The following is a 22966-nucleotide window of genomic DNA, read 5'->3' on the forward strand; positions in this document are numbered from 1 at the left end:
GCAAGTGCTTCAGTGTCCACAAAGAGGTAGTAAGCACAATATACATGTTGCAGTATAATATAAAGAGCACTGCTGTACTGTGCTTTGCCATGAGGCTCATGAGGTGGAGAGACACGTGCATGTAATGCTTATAAAGTTTCATCTTTAAATCAGAAATACAGTGCAGCACAACTATTCAAAACTGACAGTTGAAGCAAAATCCCATTAATAGTTAAAACTTAGTAGAAGTGTAATAATACTCCAAACTAAATTACTGAGCCCTAGATTACATAAAGCAGAAAACACAGTTTACAATCAGGTTTGGTGAGTTTCTGCAGGTTCAATAAGCCACAGTGATGTGTCCCGTCTCAGTAAATTAGGCTGAGTAACCAGAAGAAACACGGTGCACAGCAAAGCAGACCTTCTTGGGCCTTGTATATACATCAGCGATGATTTAAACACATTACACTGAGGCAGTACATTCAGATATTTGAATTGTTAGATCATCCCTTCACTCCAGAGCTACGGAGGCTGCCAACTGCCAAAAAAGTACACACATCAAAATATGTTACCTTTGTTCAAACAATGCTGCTGTTCATTATATAACAGAAACTGTCAGAGTTAATCTCTCAAGAGCCCAGATTTGGTAAATTCTTGGAGCAGAGGTGGCTGGAAATGGTTTGAGGCAAAACTGAAGCATATTGTTTGAGTAAACCTCAGAGGCAAACCGAAGCACAAAGGTGAAGCTTTTGCATCACTGTCTAGAGAGTGTTTGCATTTATAAGCACCAATAGTTGACAATCATCACTAGAGTGGAAACAAAACAAGACACTGTAGTCTGGCAGTCTGAAATACTTCAGTACACGTTTGTTAAATTTCCTAAGGGAAAAAACTAGCAGCCTGTGAAATGCTTGGAGTAGAAGGAGTTACGCTATGCCCTGCTGTTGGGGCTCGCAACCCGTGGTTTAAATTAAGGGAATCTGGGATACATATAAATATATTACTGCACTAGCACATTTCAAGACCTGCACACGGAAACCACATGCAAAGTGGAATAATTAAGGTCATCACTATCTATAACAAACATGCAAATGCAACTTTATCCTTTCACCATAGTTTTCTTTATCCTCAAGACCGTATACAAGGAAATTAAACCATTTGGAGGCACTATTCTGTTTTGCCCCAGGGTACATTTAAAAAAATGTAAAAAAGGAAAGGAATCTAACAGGATTTCCTGATTGGTCTCTGATCTAACTTTAGGGTGTTATTCATTACAATAGATGAATCCAACCGTACAGGGATTGCCACCGTAACCTCGATGCAGTGCCGATAGCCCTGCCAAGGATGTGCGGCATTCAACTGGCACAGCTTTTTTGTCAGTTAGACCTCAGGCAGTTGGTTTGTTGTGGTTCCGTAAAATCATAATTATTGTCTTTTCCCAGGACCTTTATGAGCTGTCGGCATTATCCCAAAAGACTGTCATATTGCCACGCCTGAAGGCAGTCTGTCGCACGTTGTTTCAGGCTCTCCATTGGGGTTAGACAATTGTCGCATACGCAAATATACATTGTATCAAACTGTCTTATCCTCAGATACTGTACATCTTAACTCATACAACTGAATTGTTCTTGTTTTTTAAATGCCAAAATAAAAGTTTTAAGGGGCCCTCTCAAAGACATTGTCCACTTTGCATTATTATTTCTACTGTTACGCTGCAAAGTCTGCACTGACATAAAATGCAGCAGAAGTTCCTGCCAACTGGATGTTACAAGAAAAGACACCCTTGCATGATCCAAAATAATGAGCATTTATTTCAGTTCGGGGAGTCGTACTTATCTTCTTACACAGTGGTGGGTTATACACAAAGCCTCTAATGTTACTTAGTCCTAGTGATACAACTGTGCACCACATTGCGAAGTTTCCATCTGATGAATGAAGACTCCTTATCTTCAGAAAGTGACCTCATTTACACAGTCTGAGAAACTACTATGGTACACTTTATGTCCCTTAAAAATGTTATTCACTTTTGAGTAAACCCGAAAACATTTTTGCTAAATTCAGTTATAGTTCAGTATAGTTTATTTCCGAATTGTCTTGTTCCATAACCATCCCATATCTCATTTTCCCATCTACCCAAAATTATAAATGACCGAATCTTTTCAACACCCAGTGTGATGTGTTTGCACATTAAAAATGTAGAAGACGTATATGCACCAGTTCTCAGTTTCAATGAAATAGCAAAAAAAATGTAAAACATTTTGTCTACGAGAAAAATGCTTTTCTGAGACATAAACTCACTTCTCAAAGTGAAAATGAGAGTGGGCGCCTTTGTATGTAGTAAAGGTATAACACTGTATGTCTTCAGAGTTCGCTGTGTTCTAGTAAGGCACACCATATTGTAAAACACTAGAGGACCCATAAAAAATGCCAGAATGTGTGAGTGGTGTAGGTTGAATGATATAAAGGACGTGCACGGAAACATATTGCTAATAAGAGCAATAATCTCCAAAAAACTTGCTACGTGAACTTGATCTTCAATCTTTTTCGAAAAATATCTTCTGAATTTAAGACATTTTACAGTGTTTGGCAGTTTGACAGGGAAAGACTTTTGCATTTGATCATTCATAAGACACAGCCTATCTACCCAAGTGAATCCAACTCAGATTCTATCAATACATACTGTATTTGCTGGGATGACTAAAGATCGTTGCCATGAGAAAACATGATTCTCTTTTTATGAAACTTTCAGTTGGAAATCTAATGGCCATATCCGTTTGACTATGGATTGAATGTGTAAGTTGGAATCCTAAAAGCTGAAGATTTTAAACTTGAAAAGACCCCCAAATTGGCGCACTTGTAACAAAACGTATAGTTACCCACTGAAATGGGTTTACTGCAACCTTGAACAGAAAGTTTTACTTGAATTTAGTAGCAATTATAAACTCTGTAACTGTTAAAAAAGGTGTCCTCAATAACGTCAAGTCTTCAGTGACTCCACCTGTGCCAGCACGTAAGCGTAAGCGGACCAGTTCCAGCAAGGCTTTGCCTCTTTGACAAGGATGTGGAAGACAGAGCTCCAATGCATTTAATCAGTAGTTCCTTAGGGTCCCAAATCAGCACTAAATCATACAGAGTGCAAGGGATTGTACCACTGTTCTGTGCAAATGTGTATGTTCCTTAAATAAAGAATCAACAAGTAGGTCTCTCGTAGCCTGGTGAGGGGCTGGGTGATTTAAGTATAGTCTTTCGAGCCAGGAGACTCAATTTCTTGTCCTGGGTTGGTTGAGACACATGGAGCGCACCCTGTTTCTCTACACCTCAGATCCCTACACCAGCAATTTTTAAAACGTAGACATGGGATATTGCTATGAAATGCACAGAGTAAATCCAGGAAATTAAGGGACTTGAGAGCTCGTTCTTGGCTGAACGTAGCAACCGCTGGGATTACTGCGTATATTCTTCTCGCTTCGATTTAACTCAGACGGAGCACATGTACATAATATGCAAGCACTTAATGAGAAATAATGAGAAAAACATGGTTTTGCGAGAACAATGTTTCACTTGACTAGAACTAGGCACGTTTACCTGACCTTATTTCTGGGTTGGCACTGGCAGCATACTCGAAGTCTCTGAAGCGGGGTTTCCTCGTGGAAAGTGCGCCAGTGAGCAAATTATCTAAAATATGGCCCACCCTAAAGACTTTCCTACTAACTGCACATTAAAAATATCAGAAGTCCAAATATTATTTCTGTCTCAGTTCTCCTTTATTCCAAACCTTTTCACAGAACTGAGACAACTTGATCCACGAATGCCTATCAGACTTTCCCAAAGGGGTACTTTTTCATTTTACTTGCAGATACTGCAGCTTGAGCAGTTCGCAGTGGGTTTGTTTTTTCTGAATAATACCAACAGCAATCCACACTATATCTTTGGCACGCACGACTCAAATATCTGTGTTCTTCTAAGCACAAGCTGGTGTACAGAGGACATACATTTTAAGAGTTTTTCTAATAAAACAAGATTGATATTTACAGAGAAAATGTCATTTGATAGATTTTCTAAACCCTCAAAATTCAATTTTTGTCAAATATAATTTGTTTTCCATATCCCTGACGTTTAAAATATCCCATGCTTATCACGCGTCTTTTACATTGTATACCATTACATTTCTGGTACGTTCCTCGTCTTTGCTGTGTTGTTAATCACTTTTAACCCTGCAGCCAAGACGAGTTGAACACTCATTTTCAGTTTCTGAGTATTTATTTTTCTATTTTCTCCGGTTTCCCATTAGTTCCCGTGCCCACTAAGGCTCTTCATGCTCAGCTCCTTTGCAAGCAAAGATTAATTTCTTAAATAAAGTCTACTCTTTCCTGCTGAAGAGATCTGTATTTCCTCCATTTCTTGCCATATTCTCTCATGCCTGATCTGAACATTATTTCCTTGTTTCTCTTCAGCCAGCTTTTCATCCTTGTCACGCCATATAATGTTGTCACTCTTCCAGCCCCACTCTGAAACCGGTATCCCGTCACTATGGTTTATCTTGTGCAGATGCAAAAGGAAACACTGACGTGAAAACGCCAAGTGCCAATGTCCAGATACAAATTCTAAGCTGGCTTCGGATCCTCTTCTGGGGCCCAGTTGCTGGACGGCCACATGCAGGTCCTCCTGTCAGATCCCCCTGCGATATTTCTCCTGTCCAGCTTGCCTTCAGACTGCTACCTTCTGCTGCCTGTCTACCTGCTGCCCTCTGTTTGTGTCTCCTCTATTAGTTTCTTGCTCGGTTTTACCACTCCTGCTCGTGTTGCTGCCCTGTTTTGCCTTTTATTGCCCTTTGTTTTGCTCACTTCTGCTGTTTTGCCTTTTCTGTTTGTTTGTCTGCCCTCTGTTTTGCCTTTTCGTTTGTTTTTCTGCCCTCTCTTTTTCCATCTCCTGCTCCATTTTGCCATTTCTGCTCATGTTTTGCCCTCCATTTTGCCGTTTCCTCAAGGCCTGGCTTTACGACAGAGACCTCACACCCCTGTGCTCGGATACCCCCAGGGGTGACAGTGCAGCGCTCTACAAATGCTGATTGATTTAATTGAAATAGGTGCAACACCAAGGATGCATGGGACTTTTTACACTAGTGCTCATTGATCTCCAGTCAAAGGGGCCAAAAGAAAGAAGGGGATAAGCTGAAGTGCACGGAAAAAGCAGCCATTCAGAACCATGAAGTAACTGTATGTCAACGTAAAGCACCATTTGAAACAATCCAATAAGAACACCCCATAGGTCTGTGCCTCCAGCATCAGCAACGTGCTGACAGTTACCAGGTTTCCACCTGGCGACCCAAACTCCGAAAGTTTAACACGTGTGTCTTCTAAGGCAATGGGAGAGATGCAAATTCCAGAAGCATAACACACAAATCCATCAGACTTGCCTTCAATAATGACTAGGGGTTAGACTGGTTATTAAAGGCCCTGAAACCAAGTTATAGGCCAAAGTCAATGGTGAAGGAATATGACATGGGAGAGACCCCTGAGTGCTTGAGTATAGCTGGAGCTTTTAACCCACGGGCACAGCCCAACGTAGAAGGGCAATAAGGATATTAAAACATTCCACCCACTACGGGTAAAATGGTCTAAATTAAAAGAGGAGAAATAGAAAGACAAGCTTTGGAATGTTGGAGGAAAAGGTCTACTCCAGCCATTACAGGCGCTGGGTCACTACACGTTCGTCAATGGAGCACTCAACATTTCAATATTTCATGTTTTCATTCCCTTTCACAAAACTTTGAGAACATACCAGACTCAGAATGCCCCATCAACCACTGGGCACATGTAGGAAAGAGAAAAACCATATACGGAAACTCCTCTTTGGTGGTTTTATGTCACTAAGTCTCTGTTCATTCTTCTCAATTTCATGTATCTGTGTTGAAATATATCAAGGTCTCACAGACTTTGTTAGCATTCTTTTCTCCTCATGATCTTTAAGTGCACGCTGCAGCATATGAACAGTTATCTACAAAGGCAAAAAAAAATTACTAAAAGCCCCCCCAAAAAACTGTCTAGTGGGTTGGAGCAGCATTGGCATGTGTGCACTTTTGAATATAATTGTTATCCACATACCATAAATATATGAATACTATGACCCTGATTAGAAGTGCCACGAAGGGGGGGGGGGGAGATAAGTATTTCATCTAGTAAAATCCAGTACCCAGGGTTCAGAATTCATCTGATATCATAATAGCCTCCAAATATGGGTTTTGCTCTCAAAATAGGGCTAACATGTGGATGCCTCCTGTAATTAAATCTTCTGCTTTATACCAGGCTTTTACCTCTGCGATGTTTCAGCAGGTTTAACCTGCAGAAATGTACCTGGGAGAATTGCCTGGCTGCATACAACTTCACACAGGCATCAGAATCATCTGGTCCACTCGTAATCAGGACCGGAGATTTGCTCAATGTACCAAAAGTTATACCGTTCAAGGTAGTCTTTACAACAACAATGCCAGATACTACACGCACTCTCTCGCTAGCTAGCCAATTTTTCAACACTGATCGAATTATACCTCAAACCACACAACTGGTTTGTGTCTTAGACCTGCACTATTACAGCATTTTTCCTGAATCCACATACTTCTTCTACAATATGTGGGTTCTTCACATGTAACTACATACAGGAATAATATAGGCAATAGTGGAGTATGTGCAACTTGTCTGCATAAAATAAGCAGGTCGGCATAAAACAAAAATCATGCGCACTAACTTTCTAGCAAATGTATATGGAAAAAGTCCCTCTTTCTGTGGGGTGGGGATGGGCCACAGAAAAGAAAACATGCAACATCCAGAAGCCAAGAAGAGAGAGGAAGAAATTATTTCAGACACACCAGGATATTGTTGATCTAGCAAATCCTGGAGTGTCACATCACCACATCCAATATAAAACAAGAAAAGGAAAGCCAAGGAACCAGTCGTTTTTGCTGCGCCTATTCCAAATGTGTTTGAAAGGTAGCTCAGTTGGCAAGCAGAGTTCAGTTTTGTCCATGTGGGTCACATAACTTTGACAGCCTTCAACGATGAGAAAGTGCACATACCCCAATAAACACTATACTACCACAAAGAGAAGATTTTACGTTTCTTAAACATTTTGTGGTACAATAAATTAATATAAGTCCAACAATATCCTATAAGAGATAGAAAAACCTTGTGAGTATGGCCCCAGTTGTTCTGGACTACACGTTTTAGTTGTCTGTAAAAGAACCTATATATATATATATATATATATATATATATATATATATATATATATATATATATATATATATATATATATATATATATATATATATATATATATATATATATATATATATATATATATATATATATATATATCCGGTCTCCTGCACAAGACATGTGGATGCGAAGGAATCACGAGCCACTCCAGCCAGGTAGGGTTCAAGGTATTTTTAATGGGCAAAGAAAAAGACGCGTTTCGAGCACACAGGCTCTTGGTCACATATGTATATATATGTATATATGTATATATATATATATCTTAGTTTCAGAAAACTTTAGAGAAGACAACAACTGGGGTCATACTCACAAGGTCTAATTATTGCGGTAATATCTCACTGATGAGATTTCACCCCTTTTTTCTTTTTACAAACACCTTTGCTGATAATTTGTTTACAAGAAACAGAATGCAATAACACATACATTCGAATCATCAGAGGGCAATATACTCATTAATACCATTGTTGAGGGAGGGGTAGGTCATCATGACTCACTCAAGAATATGCCTCTTATAAATCTTGACCATTCCTAACACAACTCAGTGGTAATACATATGTTACACTCTGCACATAGACAATGTTTACTTTATAACAGTTAGTTTGGGAATATGACCCGATTTAGCATCAAGTGGTTCTGGTGATGTCACAGAACACACAGCCGAAGGTCAATGGTTTGCAAATGTTAACGGAACTTGGAGATGACACTATAGGTCCGTTTTGCACACCTTACTGATTATTTATTATTTATATCACTTGTTTACTTTGGGGTAGGTAACTTGAAACTGATTTTTAATTCAAGTGCAGCTAACAATGGCAGTGAATGGAATTAGAATTATTTGGTTTTGTTTAACCTTCAAGGTTTGTTTACCAATAAGTTGTTGATAAAACAATGGCCAGAGGTGAGCGCTGCTTTGTTTAGATGAAGACGGTATGCCTATTGTGTGTACAACAATGTTCTGCATTTTCAGCATTTGCCACAAAATGTGCAGATTTCATACACACAGAATGTAGCTCCACTGGATGAAAATGATACTGCCAAAGAATATGCCACACAGTTGGAGTTTTTCTGCATAATTTAGAAAACTTTACATTTGGTCTTCCATGCTGCATGGTCCTAGTAGCACAGACAATGGTAACGCTCTGCAGTGTGCTTGGGGGCTTGTCATTATGATAATGAAATCCATATGTCGTAGGAAACAGAAATGTTTTCTATAGTACACGGTTCCCTATGAAAGCTGCTCTTCTTATCGCCCCATGAAGATCGATGGGAGAAAAAGCTCCATCCACCAATCAATGGGCCCTATTTTTTAATGTATGACTTTGTGGGATTACAGTTCAAATATACCTAACTTTTCAACCACTTCATGACCACTCGGAGCATCTCATTAAATTCTAATTTCTCGAAAATGACTGAAAGAATTTAATCCAAATAATAAAAAGCACGGTTTCAGAGAAAAGTTCTAAGTTTCTGCCAAATTTGGTGTAATTTAATTAAGCCGTTTTTTCTGTATTGCTTCCCACATTTTCCTAGAGAATTAATATGGGAAATCAATGTTCTGGGATTCCACTGTTTTTCTTGGCCCCTGCTTGATGAATCACCCCAAACTTTTCCAGGAAAGAGCTGTGGAAGATTATTTTTTGGGGATAATGTTTTGTGACGATTCATCAAATGGTGCCATAGTTATAAGCGAAACAAAAAACGCTCTTCCTACCGAAACTCTTTCCGAACTATAACTCTATAATGAAGACCACCACTTTGGAGAGAGTGAGCGTGAAACAGTGTGTGTGTGTGCCTGTGCCTATCTGGTAAGATTTCCCAATTGTTCATTTCTTTCTATTTACTCAAGTATCCCTCCAAGATTAAACAAGTGTTGCAAAGGAACCAGCACCAATGGATATGTACATAATCCAGCAGAACAGTAACATGGAAAGGTCATGCTTGAGGGTCAATAAATAGCATTACACAATAATAAAAACGAAGTAAAATATTGCAAAGATTGCGACGGTCATACATTATATATGTTTACTTCCCCAGTAATCAATTACTGCATTTTTGTGATTGTATTGCTCAGTGGCTCAAGGTGAGGCAAAGAGGCGGAGAAGGCGGTTCTTTCAGTCCTCCATTTTGCACATAATAAGGAATTAAATCTACATCAATTCCAGGAAGACGGCTATCCTGTCGAGGAGTGCTACGAGGGAGAAGGACATAAATCTTGAGGCTGATCAGTATCATAAGGGAGCATAAAAGCAATGCTAAAATTGTGAGAGTGGAGGTTAGTTAGGAGTGCAAATTAAGGTAATTTGAGTGTGATGCGAAAGCTATGTAACAGATATATCTCTGTATCCAATCTGGATTACTTTGTGTAAACGTAATTTATTTTTAGATGTTTGTTTGTATAATACCCACAATGCCAGAATTCCACTTTAGTCACACTGAAAAATACAGCGGGTTGGGGCACTCATGAATGGTGACATGGAAAACTGCGGGAGAGTCAGAAGTCTAAATTCTAAATTTGCAGAACAGATGAGGATCTTCAAAGGCCATCTTAACTTCAAACATTCAGCCCCATCTGGAGCGACTATAACATGCCTCAGAACTCTGTTATAAATGAAAGTCTTAGACGTGGAGTGCTGATAAAAAAAATGTAATTAAGAATCAAGGATGGCATCATTTAAACACTCTCAATGCCTAAAATGATGCTGTGGTCTGCACTCCACACGGAGCCACATTAAAAGCTGCTCATGTTCTTTATACTGACACTGAGGCACAAAATCCAAATTTAGAGCTACCTGACCAAACAATTTACCATTGTTTTGAATTTAAGTGGGGCAAAGTCCCTCTCCTGAATGTAGTTATCTTTATTGAAACTTCTCGCCCCTATTTGAGTATTTTATGGAGTAGTTTCCATTAAGAATCGCTAAACAAACATCTATGAATTTTTAGAATGAAATGCCACATTGCAGGCGCATGGAAGGCTTGTATAGTGAGAACTGCCCAGGACGTACAATGTTATACCATGAAGCCAGTAAAGTAAATGCGATCTGGCTGGTTGAGAGCCATGAGACGCGATGTTTACTATTAGTGGTCTCAAGTCAGTGTGGGACATCAAAAATCCCTCGCTATATTCTGTCCAGACAATGAGAATAATGGTGGAACCTTACACTATCAGATGCACCTAAAGGCTATTTAAAGACAATGAGATATTGTTATGATTTACTTAGAGACATCTTAAAATATCTTGTGATATTAACAGGTGTGTGGTCATGCTAGCTATCAACCTCATTATATCCATGCAGGGATCCAAACGATTAACAACCAAATTAAACTATGCATCAATTTTCCAAGGGAAATAACACGCTGAGGAGAGACTTCAATTTTAAAAGTTATAATCTGAAGTGCAAACAATGTGTTAAAAGCAGTATAAGAATTTCTGCTGATCCCCGCAGAAAGAGTTTTAATAACAGCAAGGAAAAGTTGAATAAAAATAACTAAATCAACAGGGCCTTTCTTCCTCAGGCCAGAGGCTCGTTTATAAACGAAGCAAAGAAAAGTTGGCAGTTTGGCCACAAAAATCAGCTCTGAACGCTATTTAGAGTTAAAAGCTACCAATTACCCCTCTCTGTTCTTCTAAAGTAATATATGGCATTCTGACAGTCAGTGAAAAGGGAAAGTAAAGGGGGGAGGGGGTTAGGAATGAGGGACGGAGTCCTAGATCGAGCGTAAAAAAGTTTCAAGCTTGTAAAATCGAATCAAGTGTAAGGCAATCCTGGTAGCTCGGCAAATACTTGAAACTTTCTAATTTTCAGGACTCTCCCAGAACAGTTCTGTTCATCCCCAAATGTTAAACCTTTTACTATGTCCTCTGATTGCTTGTGTTGTGTGCTTGTCATTCTTTTGTGTGCTTGGCATTCTAGTATCTTCTTGGCACTCTCCTGTGAGCTTGGTATTGTTTTGTGGTAGTTGGATATCTAAATAGTTCTTCTCTTGCTAAAGCTACTCGACTGAACTAAACATGGTTTACACCAAATTGTATTCCTCTTCTTCAATTTCAATATCAATTCTGCTTTTCAACAGTTTCATTTATGACATGCCCAATTCTGCCTCCCGAATGTCCTGGGTGCTCCAGGCAATTTCCAACGCTCTGTAAAATGTTTGAAATTATGCATAAATGTCTGAGAGGCATACGGCAACGATTAACACGTGCTGCCATTTGTGTTTTTCAAGATTAGGAAAAGAACTCCAGGAGTTTGAAACTACTCATTCTGTCAATCGGTAGAAATATCTCCTCTGTGGTTAGGACCGAGGTGTATTCTGGTGCACGGAGCTGCACACCTGGCCACCCCAAAGTTTCATCAAAGTGAGAGAGAGCAGTGAAGCTTTTTTACTCTCCACCTGCCTGAACTGGGAAGAAAAAAGTATTAACTTCTGCATTGTCTCTTTCCATTTTGGTGTTGGTTGCATAATTCCTTCAGATATGTCTATAAAGTAAAATGCTGTATATGTGATGTTGTTATCTGGGTTATAAAAAGGAAGGAGCAAGTCCCACACTGGACATCAACTTTTCACAAAAAAAGGAAATGGCTTAGGCTTTCTTAATTTTTGTTATATGCACAGCAGCCAAAGGCTGATGAAAAATCACTCTATTCTCTTCAACATGTTATTGCTCCTTTGTAGGTGCCGGTGTAGTGGGTCCCTTCTGTAAATTAACCTCAGATGCTGTTGTGTTTGCGGTTATTTCAGCGACACGCGGTGACGGAGCTTCATATGTCCTAACCCAGTGCCCATGGATAGGGTTTGATCTTGTGCCAGGGTTTGACTTCAGATTCCAGTTGGGGATGAGTACAGTCTTCATTAATTAAATAATTTTATATGAATAGGTATTTCCACATTATGTTTTCTGTGTTAACTGTTTTACGCTACCAGAGCAAATGCAGCAGGAATATGCAATAAAATCATAAATGTATTTACATATCTGGAGCCAGGCTACTAAGTAAATAGACTGATGCGGCTTTGCGTAAAAATTTCAATTAGAGAAAGATGGCATTTGCCAATGTGGCCATTAGTGATATTCAACCTCTAATGTGACATGTAACCACAGACATTGTACACCGGGGACCCTGGTGGAATATCAAATAATTGTCTTTTGACAAAATTAGATTTTCAATGTGCTTACTATAGTGGAAGGCAAGGTATACTAGAGACCAAATTTAGAATTATGGACCAAGATCCCCCGCATTCTAATACTAGATGGGCCACTTAACCAAATTGTACGATCCTGGGAAAAAAATTAATTTCAACTGCATGTCACTTTCTTTAGCCAGCAAAATGTTTATTAATGAGATGCAGACTAATCCTTTACATTAAACTATTTATAAAATACAATAAAAAAAACAACTAGAGTGTGAAATCAGGCATATGGGATACACTATGGTTAATGCAGCTAAATTCACATTTCTTCATCCCTCCACCTGACCAGTGCACCTGTCTGTCAGTTGCCCAACAAGTCGCATTTTTTTTCAAGAACTTGTGTTTCCTGAAGAAGAAAAAAATGCTGGCCAATTTTCCATTGAGGAACCAAAGTTCTAAAGCTAAACAATGAGATAGTAATTTCCCTTCTAAAAAGTAGAGGACTGCCATCACGTTCCTCCTTTTTGAACCTGCTCCGCGGCGTGCACTTTCCCTGTCACTCCACCTTCTCTTTACTGGCCAGCAAGGAGAACAGAGCTAGAAAACTTGAAAGTTTGTTTCCTTCAAAGAAAAAACGCTTGGAGCTTAGGGAACGAGATTTTTTATAATCAAAGTAGTCATGGACTAAACTTTTTTTCGAATGAAGGCAGTAAAATCACATTTAAACAACAAATGTACCTGTCTTCCCAAAAACACAACATGCTACACCTGCTGTGTGTGTGTGAGACTTGCTGTAAGGCATGTTGCCTGCTCAACTCCCAGTTCTGGAAGGGACAGCAAGTTAAGTCGATGAGCAGACTTGTACAAAAGGGGGGTGCAACTTAAATACTCTAATCTACTCTACACACGCTTACAAATTAGCAAAACCCACAGATGAGCATACGGAGCTCAATAGTGATAGGAACATCATTACAACAATTGATTTCTCTGCATTAAAATTGATTTTAATGCTTTTAATCGGGGCTGAATTCATTTATACGGTAATGTTTCCCACCGCACCCTCTCCGAGCCAGGGTGCCTCGATGGCAAAGCCTGAGGTGTGCTGAGCGGAGAGCAGTGTCTGAATACAGGGTGAAACACAGAGCCTGTGCACGCACCTGTGTGGGCACATGGTCCTAGCAGCGTCCCCCTGGCATCCACAAGGAACCTGCTAGTTTGAGAAAGAACTCGCTGATTTGGCAAATCATGTATGGCCCCCACCTCCCAACATGTCACTAAATCAGTTGCTCAAACACAAAAAGCAGCATTGATTTTTCTCTTTTATTTACTGATTATTTATTGCATCTTTTATTCCCTCCTCACAAAGGAGTTCTTTTTGCCAAACATCCAGAATCTCTCAGTTTTACATCGAGGTGACAGTGACGAAGCATAGTGGTCTCAACAGGTGCCACGTCAACTGTTTAGTATAAATAGTAATAAATAGCTACTTTCATAGCAACCTGCCCCGAGGTGAAGACCCCCGAATAGGCCTACTCTTCAACCAGAACTCCCACTCTGGAAACCACAAAGCGCAGAACTTTACAGTGCTAACTTGGGAAAGGAGGGCTCTTTTTGAAGACTTGTAGCACATACATTGTGCACTAAAATGGTGATGATGCATTTTTCAATTTCATAAGGAGTCTGGGAGAGAAATTAGAAGGTATATTAATTGGGTTTATTTCAAAGTTTGCTGACTGGATTTGTATGGCTTTTTTGGTGGCGCCTGTGCCTCGGTTCCAGTCTCTGGACGTGGATTCTTAGTGCCTAGAAGCAGAAATGCCCCCGGCATAAAGGGTTGTACTGAAAAGTGCGCATCCGCGGTTTTGTACCAGTGTCATGAGACGTCTGAGGTGCGATCATGGGGCGACGGCTGCACGGTGTCCCCTTCCTGTGCCAAAAAACGCATCCAGACTACCGCACTAGCTGTCCCGTGGAAACTAAATAAAGCGAAAGCAAACAGCAAATGGAAAGTCTCATGAATGAAAGGCCTCATTTTACACTCATTTCAGAAGGTGACTGTCCGTCTGTTCGCGCCAACACGTCGAGCACCTGGACACGAATGGGCCTCCCCGACCCGGACAGCGTTTCCTCACGGAGTCCCTGTACTCGTGTCCCCAAGAAACACCACTAGGGCCCCGCAATGAGTGTTCTCTGCTGGGCCGACATGTTACCCCTGATGAGCTGCGCCATGGCAGAGTTTAGGAAGAAGGCAGCTGGCCAAGGCCCCTGGAAGATCCCTACACGTTTACCTCCCTACCCAGGGCATTGCTTTGACTAAATAAGGATATGTTTCACGTGCCTGGCACGCCACCAAAACACAATAGAAAGGGGCGGCCGGTGTCGAGAAATCTACCCAAATGTATTCAGATGTGTGCTTCGTAGAATAAAATAGGCGTACTAAAGCTTTGTGTCAGGGGGCTAAGTTTATCTACGTCATCTCACCATGAAGCCCCCCCAGGCCCGACTCCCACACACACCCTGTGGACAGGAGGCCGCAAACGGAGAGGCACCTGTGCACTGTAAGGGCACATCTAGCGCCTAAGACGTCCAGACTCTACTAAAGTGCACTTCGGGTGCTCAAGGCGCACAGCCAAGTTTGTATCCGGCTCTTTATAATACGGATGCGCGTGGAATAAAGTCCCAACACTTCAAGTGTTCAGGCACATCTAAGTTTTGCATTTAGTTCTTCAGTATACAGGCGCTTGGGACGGCCTCTTGTACGGGTAAGTCTGAACTTGCCCTTGGTGTTTTAAAATGAGCAAGCACTTGAAGCGACCTTCCTGCACTTAAAATGTGCGCGCTCATCTATAGAAACTAGCTCCTGACATAAATGTATATCACTTGGAGTGTACAGGCCAGAATCAAGTGGCCTCAAAATGCCCTAAATGGCTTCAAAAGTACAGGCACGTCAGACATACTCTTTTGGGGCTTACGATATACAGGTACGTCTATCATGGCTTCTTGACACTGCAAAAGTCCTGACACGTCTAAACTGCGCCCTTTGTCCATGCTGTCCACCTCATCCTTTGCCCATCACTGTAGTGTTCGGGCCTTGGGTCGCACTGACATTTAGAACCCAGACCAGTTTTCCCTGATGCACATGGTCCATTTATATAACACATATGAAATATAAAGGCCATGGGGGAGTAATCGGAACATCTGCACCTTTAATTGCAGTTTTAAAAGTCGGTTTGCATGGTTTGGACGTTCCTGGTTTTTGGCTCGGCGAAGACGATGAAGCCCAGGTCTGTGATTTAAATGTATTTATGTTTTCCATCCCGGCCCCTCCTGGAATGCTCCACTTGCACTTACAGCATCTCCGCGACCACACTGCTCCACTTTACTGTGGGTTTATTTAAAACAGGGTTTATAAATACTTTCCCAGACGTTCCCTTCCGCGGCCGACTTCCAATAAAACGTGTTCCCATTTGTCTCTGAGAGAAACTGCTAACTTTGAGGGCCCGTCTCTCTCTCTCCTGTCTGCAGCGCTGTCTTGCATCAGTTGCTGTTCTGCAAAGTGAGGTTCAGGGGGCACGATGTCCACGTGCGTGAAAAAAATGCACAGTAATAACTCACGTCACTTTAGCTGCACCTGAATTCGGGGCCTTGGATTTTCATGCGCCACGTGTGCAATAAAAAAGGTTAGAACTTGCAAAATTCGGCTTGGCACAACAAAGTATCTACACCAAACCAGAGCTAGCATGTGCCCTCCTTTCCTCGCTACTTAAGCAGCCGCGGGACCGGCTAATCCGGCCTGCCTCTCACCGGGCCCAGGTCGGGGGGACCAATGACTACAAGGGATTAGGTTTAAGTAGCAATGAGTCATTTGGGATTGTGCGCGAGGGAGCTGGACGCGGCCCCTGCATTGGGCTCTGGCTGGACGTGTGAGCAAAAACAAAACACCACCGGCCAGGGGGCAGCGTGGGGATCCCAGAGCGCAGCCATGGAGGCAGCCCCATTCATTCATTCATTCAGCGCTTCAATGAGGGGTCACGCTGCGCAGGGAGGTGTCGCAGAGGGGTCGCGCCCCCTCACCTTCCTGCATACCCTGTCTTCAAGCCAGGAGCTGTGATGCGACACCAAAACATGCATTGTTTACATTCATCCCTATACATGTGGGGTGAGTGGGGATGGAGTCAAAACAAACAGCAAAACTTCGATGTGAACTTACTACTGCTCATGGCTGTCCCCGGGCCCCCCGCTCCTCATGGCTGGCAGGGACTTTCGGCAGTTAGCAGGAGGAGGAGGGGGTGGTCATGGAGACCCGCTGCCCAGCTCCGGCCAGATGCACGCTGCTCGCCCCATGGCAGGCGCGGGCGGACTGCTTCCCGGCAGAGAGAGCGGCGAGGAGGAGGGTGCTGGCGAGAGGGGGAGCCCGGCGTCCCCTGGAGTGACCCCCCTGCACCCGGAGTGCTGCTACTGCACTTCTGAGGCAGCCGACTCACGGCTTCCAGACAGGATGGACATGCACGTGAAACCCGAGAACAGCCCCCCTCCCCTCCCCAAAGGCAGAAGAAACTCACTTCCAATGCGCCCGTGCGGCAGCCGTGCGCCCCCACCACAGCCCGGGAGCAGCACGTCCCGCAGCGCCCACGCTGCCAGATCCCAGCGCCTCTCTCCCCTGTCTGTCTGTCTGTCTGCCCCCTCCCCCGCCTCCCCGCACCAACGCCGCTATCGTGTTTATCTCCCTCCTTACCTGTTGATTAATCGTCAACAATCTCAGCAGTCTTGAAGATGGTGGCGCTCTGACCCGAGCCATGAACCGCCTTCTGTTGTTTGCAGAGTTGATCTTGGACGAGGATTTTTGGGGAGAGAGAGAAAGGGTTTCCTGGTCCCCCCCAGTGTGTGCTGCGAGGAGGGAAAGGGGGGTCGTGGGGGGTCTTGTGCTGGAAATCTGACGGCGCCCCCCCTCTGCTCCTCAGACCGGCTGGATCTCGCAGGCTGATCTCGCTTCTTTATCAGAAATGTTATCGCTTGTCAGGACCTCAGTCTCGGAGCATTACGTCAGTTTCAAGACACCAACACTATTAATATCAAAGGAGCCTTTAGCAGAGGGAAGCACCACCCCAGCCTGAGAGCTCTTAAAGCGACAGGAGCCTCGCAGCCGCCAGCAGCCACCATTCCTCTGCGGCCCGGCCAAAAAGTGAGGGAGGGATGCAGCGGCGGCGGCGGCGCGGCAGCCACACTTGTCTGGCCCAGCAGCAGCAGCAGCAGCAGCAGCAGCAGCCTGCAGCACTTCACGTGCCTTCCCTCGTCTGACCCATCCTCCCGGCGCTCCGAGCGGATGAGGGCACTGAATGGACTGCCCTGCATGCCTGTTACCGGGAAAGAAAGGAAGGCAGCCGAGCGGTCGAAGCCACCGCGTTCGTCGGGAGAAAAGCATTTGATTTTATTTTCAATGTCCTCTCTGATAAAAATCAACTGCAATCTGGTTCCTTCATTGTTAAAAAAAAGTATTTTTTCCGCGCTTCATATCTGTTGGATTTATCGCGCCTATTTTATTATAGTTGCTTTGAGGGTTTCGCTTACCCACTTTTTTTTTAAGAAGCTCACTAAAATAGTACAACTATGTAAGCATGTGTTGGTACTTTTAATACGTTTATAGCGTTTTTTTATTTGAAATATCATTTCAGTACAAGGCGGTTTTTGGAATTACCGCCGCGTTTCAGTACTTTTAATAAATCCGCTTTTTGTATTAGATGCCAGTGACCAGTTTATTTGACTAATACTAAGATCTGTGGCCTTAAAATACTAACCTGCACCCTCTAATCTTTGGCACGTTTTCTTAGTCGCCTCTTTCTGAATCTGCGCTTTTAGTTTTTGTTACAGACGGTCCTTTTTGGAAGTTGATATTTTTTATAAATAAGGTTTCCTGGTTTGGGAAGAAAGTAACTTTTCCAATTGCAGCTTGGTGGTGATGTGCCCTCTTCCTGGCTGAGCAAATAGGTGCTGAGAGAAAGTGACCGATGAAAGAGATGGTCGGCAATGACTGCCCGGCGGGGGCTGGGGGGCGTTTGCGGGAGGGTTTATTTCCTAAAAGTTCCTGATTCTTTCAGGGAGGGATGAAAGCGTATTGTTGGAGGGGCGGGGATGGGGGGCGGAAAATCCGCAGCAAAAGTGAAGGGGCGCTGCTAAGCGCCAGGAAATGTTTTTTACACCCCCAGTGTAAACAGAGTGTAAAGCAGCCAGGCTAGGTTAGGGAGGTCGGATGTGTGCAAGGGGCATTCCAGGACGCATGTGGAGAAACATAAATACCTGCGCATCGCAGGCCTGGTCCTCGTTATTTCAGTCAGTGTTACTTAAACAAATTAAGTTAGGGACTGCAATGACACGTTCTGGAGCCGCGAGTTACCTTCCTGTTTGATTCAACACGTGCCCTACCAGACCAGGCCACACTGTACTGTGCTGGTTAGGGCTGCTGTCCGACATATGCGCACTGACCTTGACCTCACAGGACTCTGAAAGGTCATTCCATCCTCCAGACCCACACCAGTGACTAGTTTCCGACCTCTCAATATTGTAACTGGGTGTGTTTATTTTTCTATTTCTAGTCCTAGCCATTTGGGGCGGTGCAGCTAAACCGAGGTAAGGGCACGTCCAGGTCACATCAGAGGTCACTTGGTGCTATTTGAAGGTATTTTTTAAGCGCTAGCCCTCAACATCAAAGTGGTCTCTGGGCGCTATACAGCCGGCATAGGATGCTGTGCACCATTCCTCGTTTCTAAAGTTTGAAAGTTTGAAACAAAGTTTGTGCTCTGTAGATCCACGCAGACTCCCACACGAACTAATATAACTATAATAGTAAGGAAGGGGTTCATTCTGCTATAGAAGCTTTTCACAAATATACACATAGTGTAATGGGGTTGAGGAGATGGCGGCGCACCCTGCACCACAAGCAGTGCCTATGGGATCCCTACAGAGGTTGCCAGTGCTTGCTGCTCGTGCAGGGTTTCCAGCACGTCTCCAGCGTGGGATCCGGAGGGCAGACACCAGGGTGAGCCTTTTAGAGCCGGCCTGTGAGTAAACACAGAGCTTGCATGAGCAGTTGAACTGCTTCCTGTGCGCTGCCTGCGACGCTGACAAGACTGTCTTGAAATGATACCAGCCTTTTGAAATATTCCGCTACCATTGGGCAAACTTTTTTTACTCTTACAAAATGTGGTCAGCGCAGGCACATGGAAGACATCCCGATGATGAAAGCTTATCTTTTTCGTTTCCCCTTTTTATCTCGTACGAGGTGTGCCCAGAGCCCTACAGATCATGGCCACAGCTTAATTGGCTTTTTCAAAAGACATAGTGATGTATATGTGTGGGCATCACAACAACGTGAACATAAGTGTTTAACAAACATAAAAGTATGTTACGGAACGCGAATAACCAACAAGACAATTGTAGTTCTCTGTTCTCCCTATGGGAAGGAGTTAAAGTTGAAAGATAACAATACCCCCCACTACGGGACATACCTCAGAGACACTTAGTAAGCAAAGCTAGAGAGTACGATCATCTTTAGAAGTATGCTAGAGGGGAGTTTGGGGACAAGGTGGTGTTTTCCGACTAAGAACATTTTTTTGTGAAAAGAAAAAGGCTAAATGGTGCACTTGACAGTACAATCTCTAAAGAGTTCGCCTCCAGCCCCACCTTCAGCAAAAGCTCATGCAGGCTTTTCCAATTGGGTGCCCAGGGAATAAACCGAAAAAGTAAGTGCTTTCTGCTGCTGAGAATGACCTTCTATGTAGTGTGGGGGTGGAGAGCTCGTCTCCCTCCCCCATTTGATCATGCCTTTCCTCACTTTTTTCTGTTTCCTTCTTTCTTTCACGTTTTGTTATTTATTAGCAGTGTTCATTCTTTCGTTATCTTTCTTTTTCCTTTTTGTTTTATCTCTAGCTTTCTTCCTTCCCATTTCTCTTTATTGTTCCCCTTTTCTCTATTCCCTACTTTTCTCCTCTCGTCTCCCCTCCCCTCCCCTATCCACTCCTCTCTTTGCCTTTCGCCTCCCCCCTACGGTCTCTACTTCGCTTAGTTGCTCTCTCTCTTTCTTTCACTAAATTTCCCAGTTTCTCTTTCCCTATCACCATTGCTGTACCTAACTCCTTTGGCAGCCCTCGCCACCCCTCCCCTCACCTACGCAGCTCTTTAGTATTACCCAGTGTGCTGGGTCATATCCCAGTGGAAGTCCCCACTGTAGCTGCTGAAGTGGGGGATTCACTACACCGTTACAAATCAGGGCCTTTAACTTTTCATTTCCATTCTGACTGGCCATTTCCTTTACACAACCAATACGCTTTCTTAAACATCTCCAGGAGGCCACACTTGAGGCCTTTCAAATTCAGCAACAGTAATTATAATGTAAACACAGGCAATATTCAGGACTCTATCCACTCAAGTATACAAACAACAATTACAGACATTGCCAACATTTTCAAAGATTTTATACATATATATATACATATACATATTACCTACTGGCGATCGCCCGTAGGTAGTTATAGTTAGGATTGTTTTCCATAGGGAATCTGCAACATTCTTTTGGGAATAACTTTGGCGCCGGTTGAGGAATCTGCCTGAAAATTTCCTGAAATTTGCCTCGCTGCGCTCCGCTCTTTCCCTGAAAGTTTGGGGGGATTCGTCAAGTGGGGGCCGAGATAAAAGGGGGGTCCCAAAACATGTTTTCCCCATGTTAATTTCCATAGGGCGGTTGGACTCACTTTTAGCCCGAACGGCTGAATGGATTTCCACCAAACCTGGCAAAATTGTAGGGACTGGTAGCCCGATGTGCCTTTGTTATGTCTCAAGATATGCGCTCCAGTGGATTTTGAGTAATTTAGGTTAAAAAAAAGATATATATCTATAAGCGCGACCCGTTACACGCACCAGGGCGCGTACCAGCTCGCTACGCGAGTTCGCACGCGGAAAGCTGATTGGCTCTCGGGTGTCTGTCAACATTCCAAATAGTCCGGAGCGGCCGCCATCTAGTGTCTCGGTAGGATTGAGACACAAGAGGTGGCAAAAATAAAGGGGGAAATGACCAAACGGGGCAGGGTAGACCCCCCCTGATCCCCTAGGTTTGACGTGGGGGCCATAAAAGGGCCCCGCGGGGCAAACACATTTTTTTTTGATTTGCGCGGGGGAAGCGCCCAGTACGCGCACCGGGGAGCGTACCGGGGAGCGTACCATGGGGAAAAAAGAATGACAGATTTTTTTTAAAAAGTAGCATTTTTTTATAAATTAGAGGTAGTTCCAAAAAAGAACTGTTTTTTTTATTCTTTTTGTTGTTTTATATTTTTTTTAATTGTTTTTTTAAACATTTTTTATTTTTTTGGCTTTTATGAACAATTTTATATATTTTTTGGAATTTTTATGGGGACAAACAAAAAACGGAATTGTAAACGGCTCAACTGGAGCAAAAAAATCAGGAAAAAATTAAGGTTTCTTTGGGCACTTGTGGTTGTCACCAGCACGGTTGATGAGTTTAACACTTTGCTCACCATGGCAAATTGTATGCCCACAAAATATGCACACTATTTTGAAATTTCCAAACTGGGTTTGGATGTTTGGGACCATCTCCCTTGTCTCTGGTCCCGATGGAGTGGGTTGGGTACTTTGGGAGGTGCTGGGAGAAGATTGGGGAGGGTTTCTGGTCAGTTCTGTGACCTCTGCCGCACTATAGTTGTTAGGGTGCCGGCGTTGCATGTGGCGAATCATGGTGTTGTTGCCAAAAGAATATTTTTTGGCAGGGTTCCCCCTGGAAAGTACAGTGCCACAGATCAGACAAGTCACCTTTGGCGCAATTACTTTCTTTTGGCCCCTTGGGATTTAAAAAAATTCCCACACAATGTGCTCCTTTGGCTTGTAGGGGGTAGTATCTTCTGGCAGGTAGCGCCGCCTCTCCTCCTCCTCCTGCTCCTCCTCTTCTTCATCTCCACCACTGTGGTGTTGTGGTGGTCCTTGTGGTGGTGGCTGAGATGCTCCTGCTGCTGCTGCTACTGTAGCCATTTCTCAGTACAAATAGGTACTAATAGCTCTGGAAACAGGCCTTCCTCACTCAAAGTACAAAGTGAGAATGAGGAAAAAAGGTGGGGGCTTTCATCATTAGGAAACAAAACTGTCCTGAACCAATAAAAAGTGTTATTTTCAGGTCACATGACCCGAGCTTTCATCATTTGGAAACCAAAACTGTCCTGAACCAATAAAAAGTGTTATTTTTAGGTCACATGACTCAACGCGCTTACGCTAAGCGCCCCGGGGCGCTTACGTAGCGCGATTGTATGCGCTCGGGTGCGCTTACTCCGTGCGTATCACGCGGACGCGGCTACGCGATACGCCACGATGATGTTTTTGTTCGCGGCAATAGCGCTAACGGGACGCTCACCGGGACGCGCCGCAAGACTGCGCTTACCTGTGCGCTCACCGGTACGCGCACCGGGAGCGCTCAAGGGCAAAAAAATATATACATATAAAAAATAGTATTACATAAATATTCAATATAGGATTCATTATAAAAAATATTGTATTTGATAGCAATAGAAATTTGCTATTAAAAAAACTTT

The 22966-nt window shown here is 43.2% G+C and overlaps 1 protein-coding gene across 3 annotated transcripts in view; it reads right to left on the reverse strand.

Moving 5' to 3' along the window:
* TRPS1 (transcriptional repressor GATA binding 1) overlaps positions 1-17631 on the reverse strand; it is a 580664-nt gene extending 563033 nt beyond the window's left edge. For 2 of the 3 annotated variants that reach the window (XM_086966136.1, XM_086966134.1), the window contains exon 1: positions 16591-16830. In XM_086966136.1, the coding sequence (XP_086822262.1) occupies positions 16591-16600 (10 nt within the window). In that variant the 5' untranslated portion in view covers positions 16601-16830. Of the gene's footprint in view, positions 1-16590; positions 16831-17115 lie in introns of those variants that run through there. The other variant, XM_086966135.1, reaches the window with a different exon arrangement.
* Positions 17632-22966: the final 5335 nt, after the last annotated feature.

Source organism: Lissotriton vulgaris, chromosome 4_1 (genome assembly GCF_964263255.1).
Source record: "Lissotriton vulgaris chromosome 4_1, aLisVul1.2, whole genome shotgun sequence".
Taxonomy (NCBI): Eukaryota; Metazoa; Chordata; class Amphibia; order Caudata; family Salamandridae; genus Lissotriton; species Lissotriton vulgaris.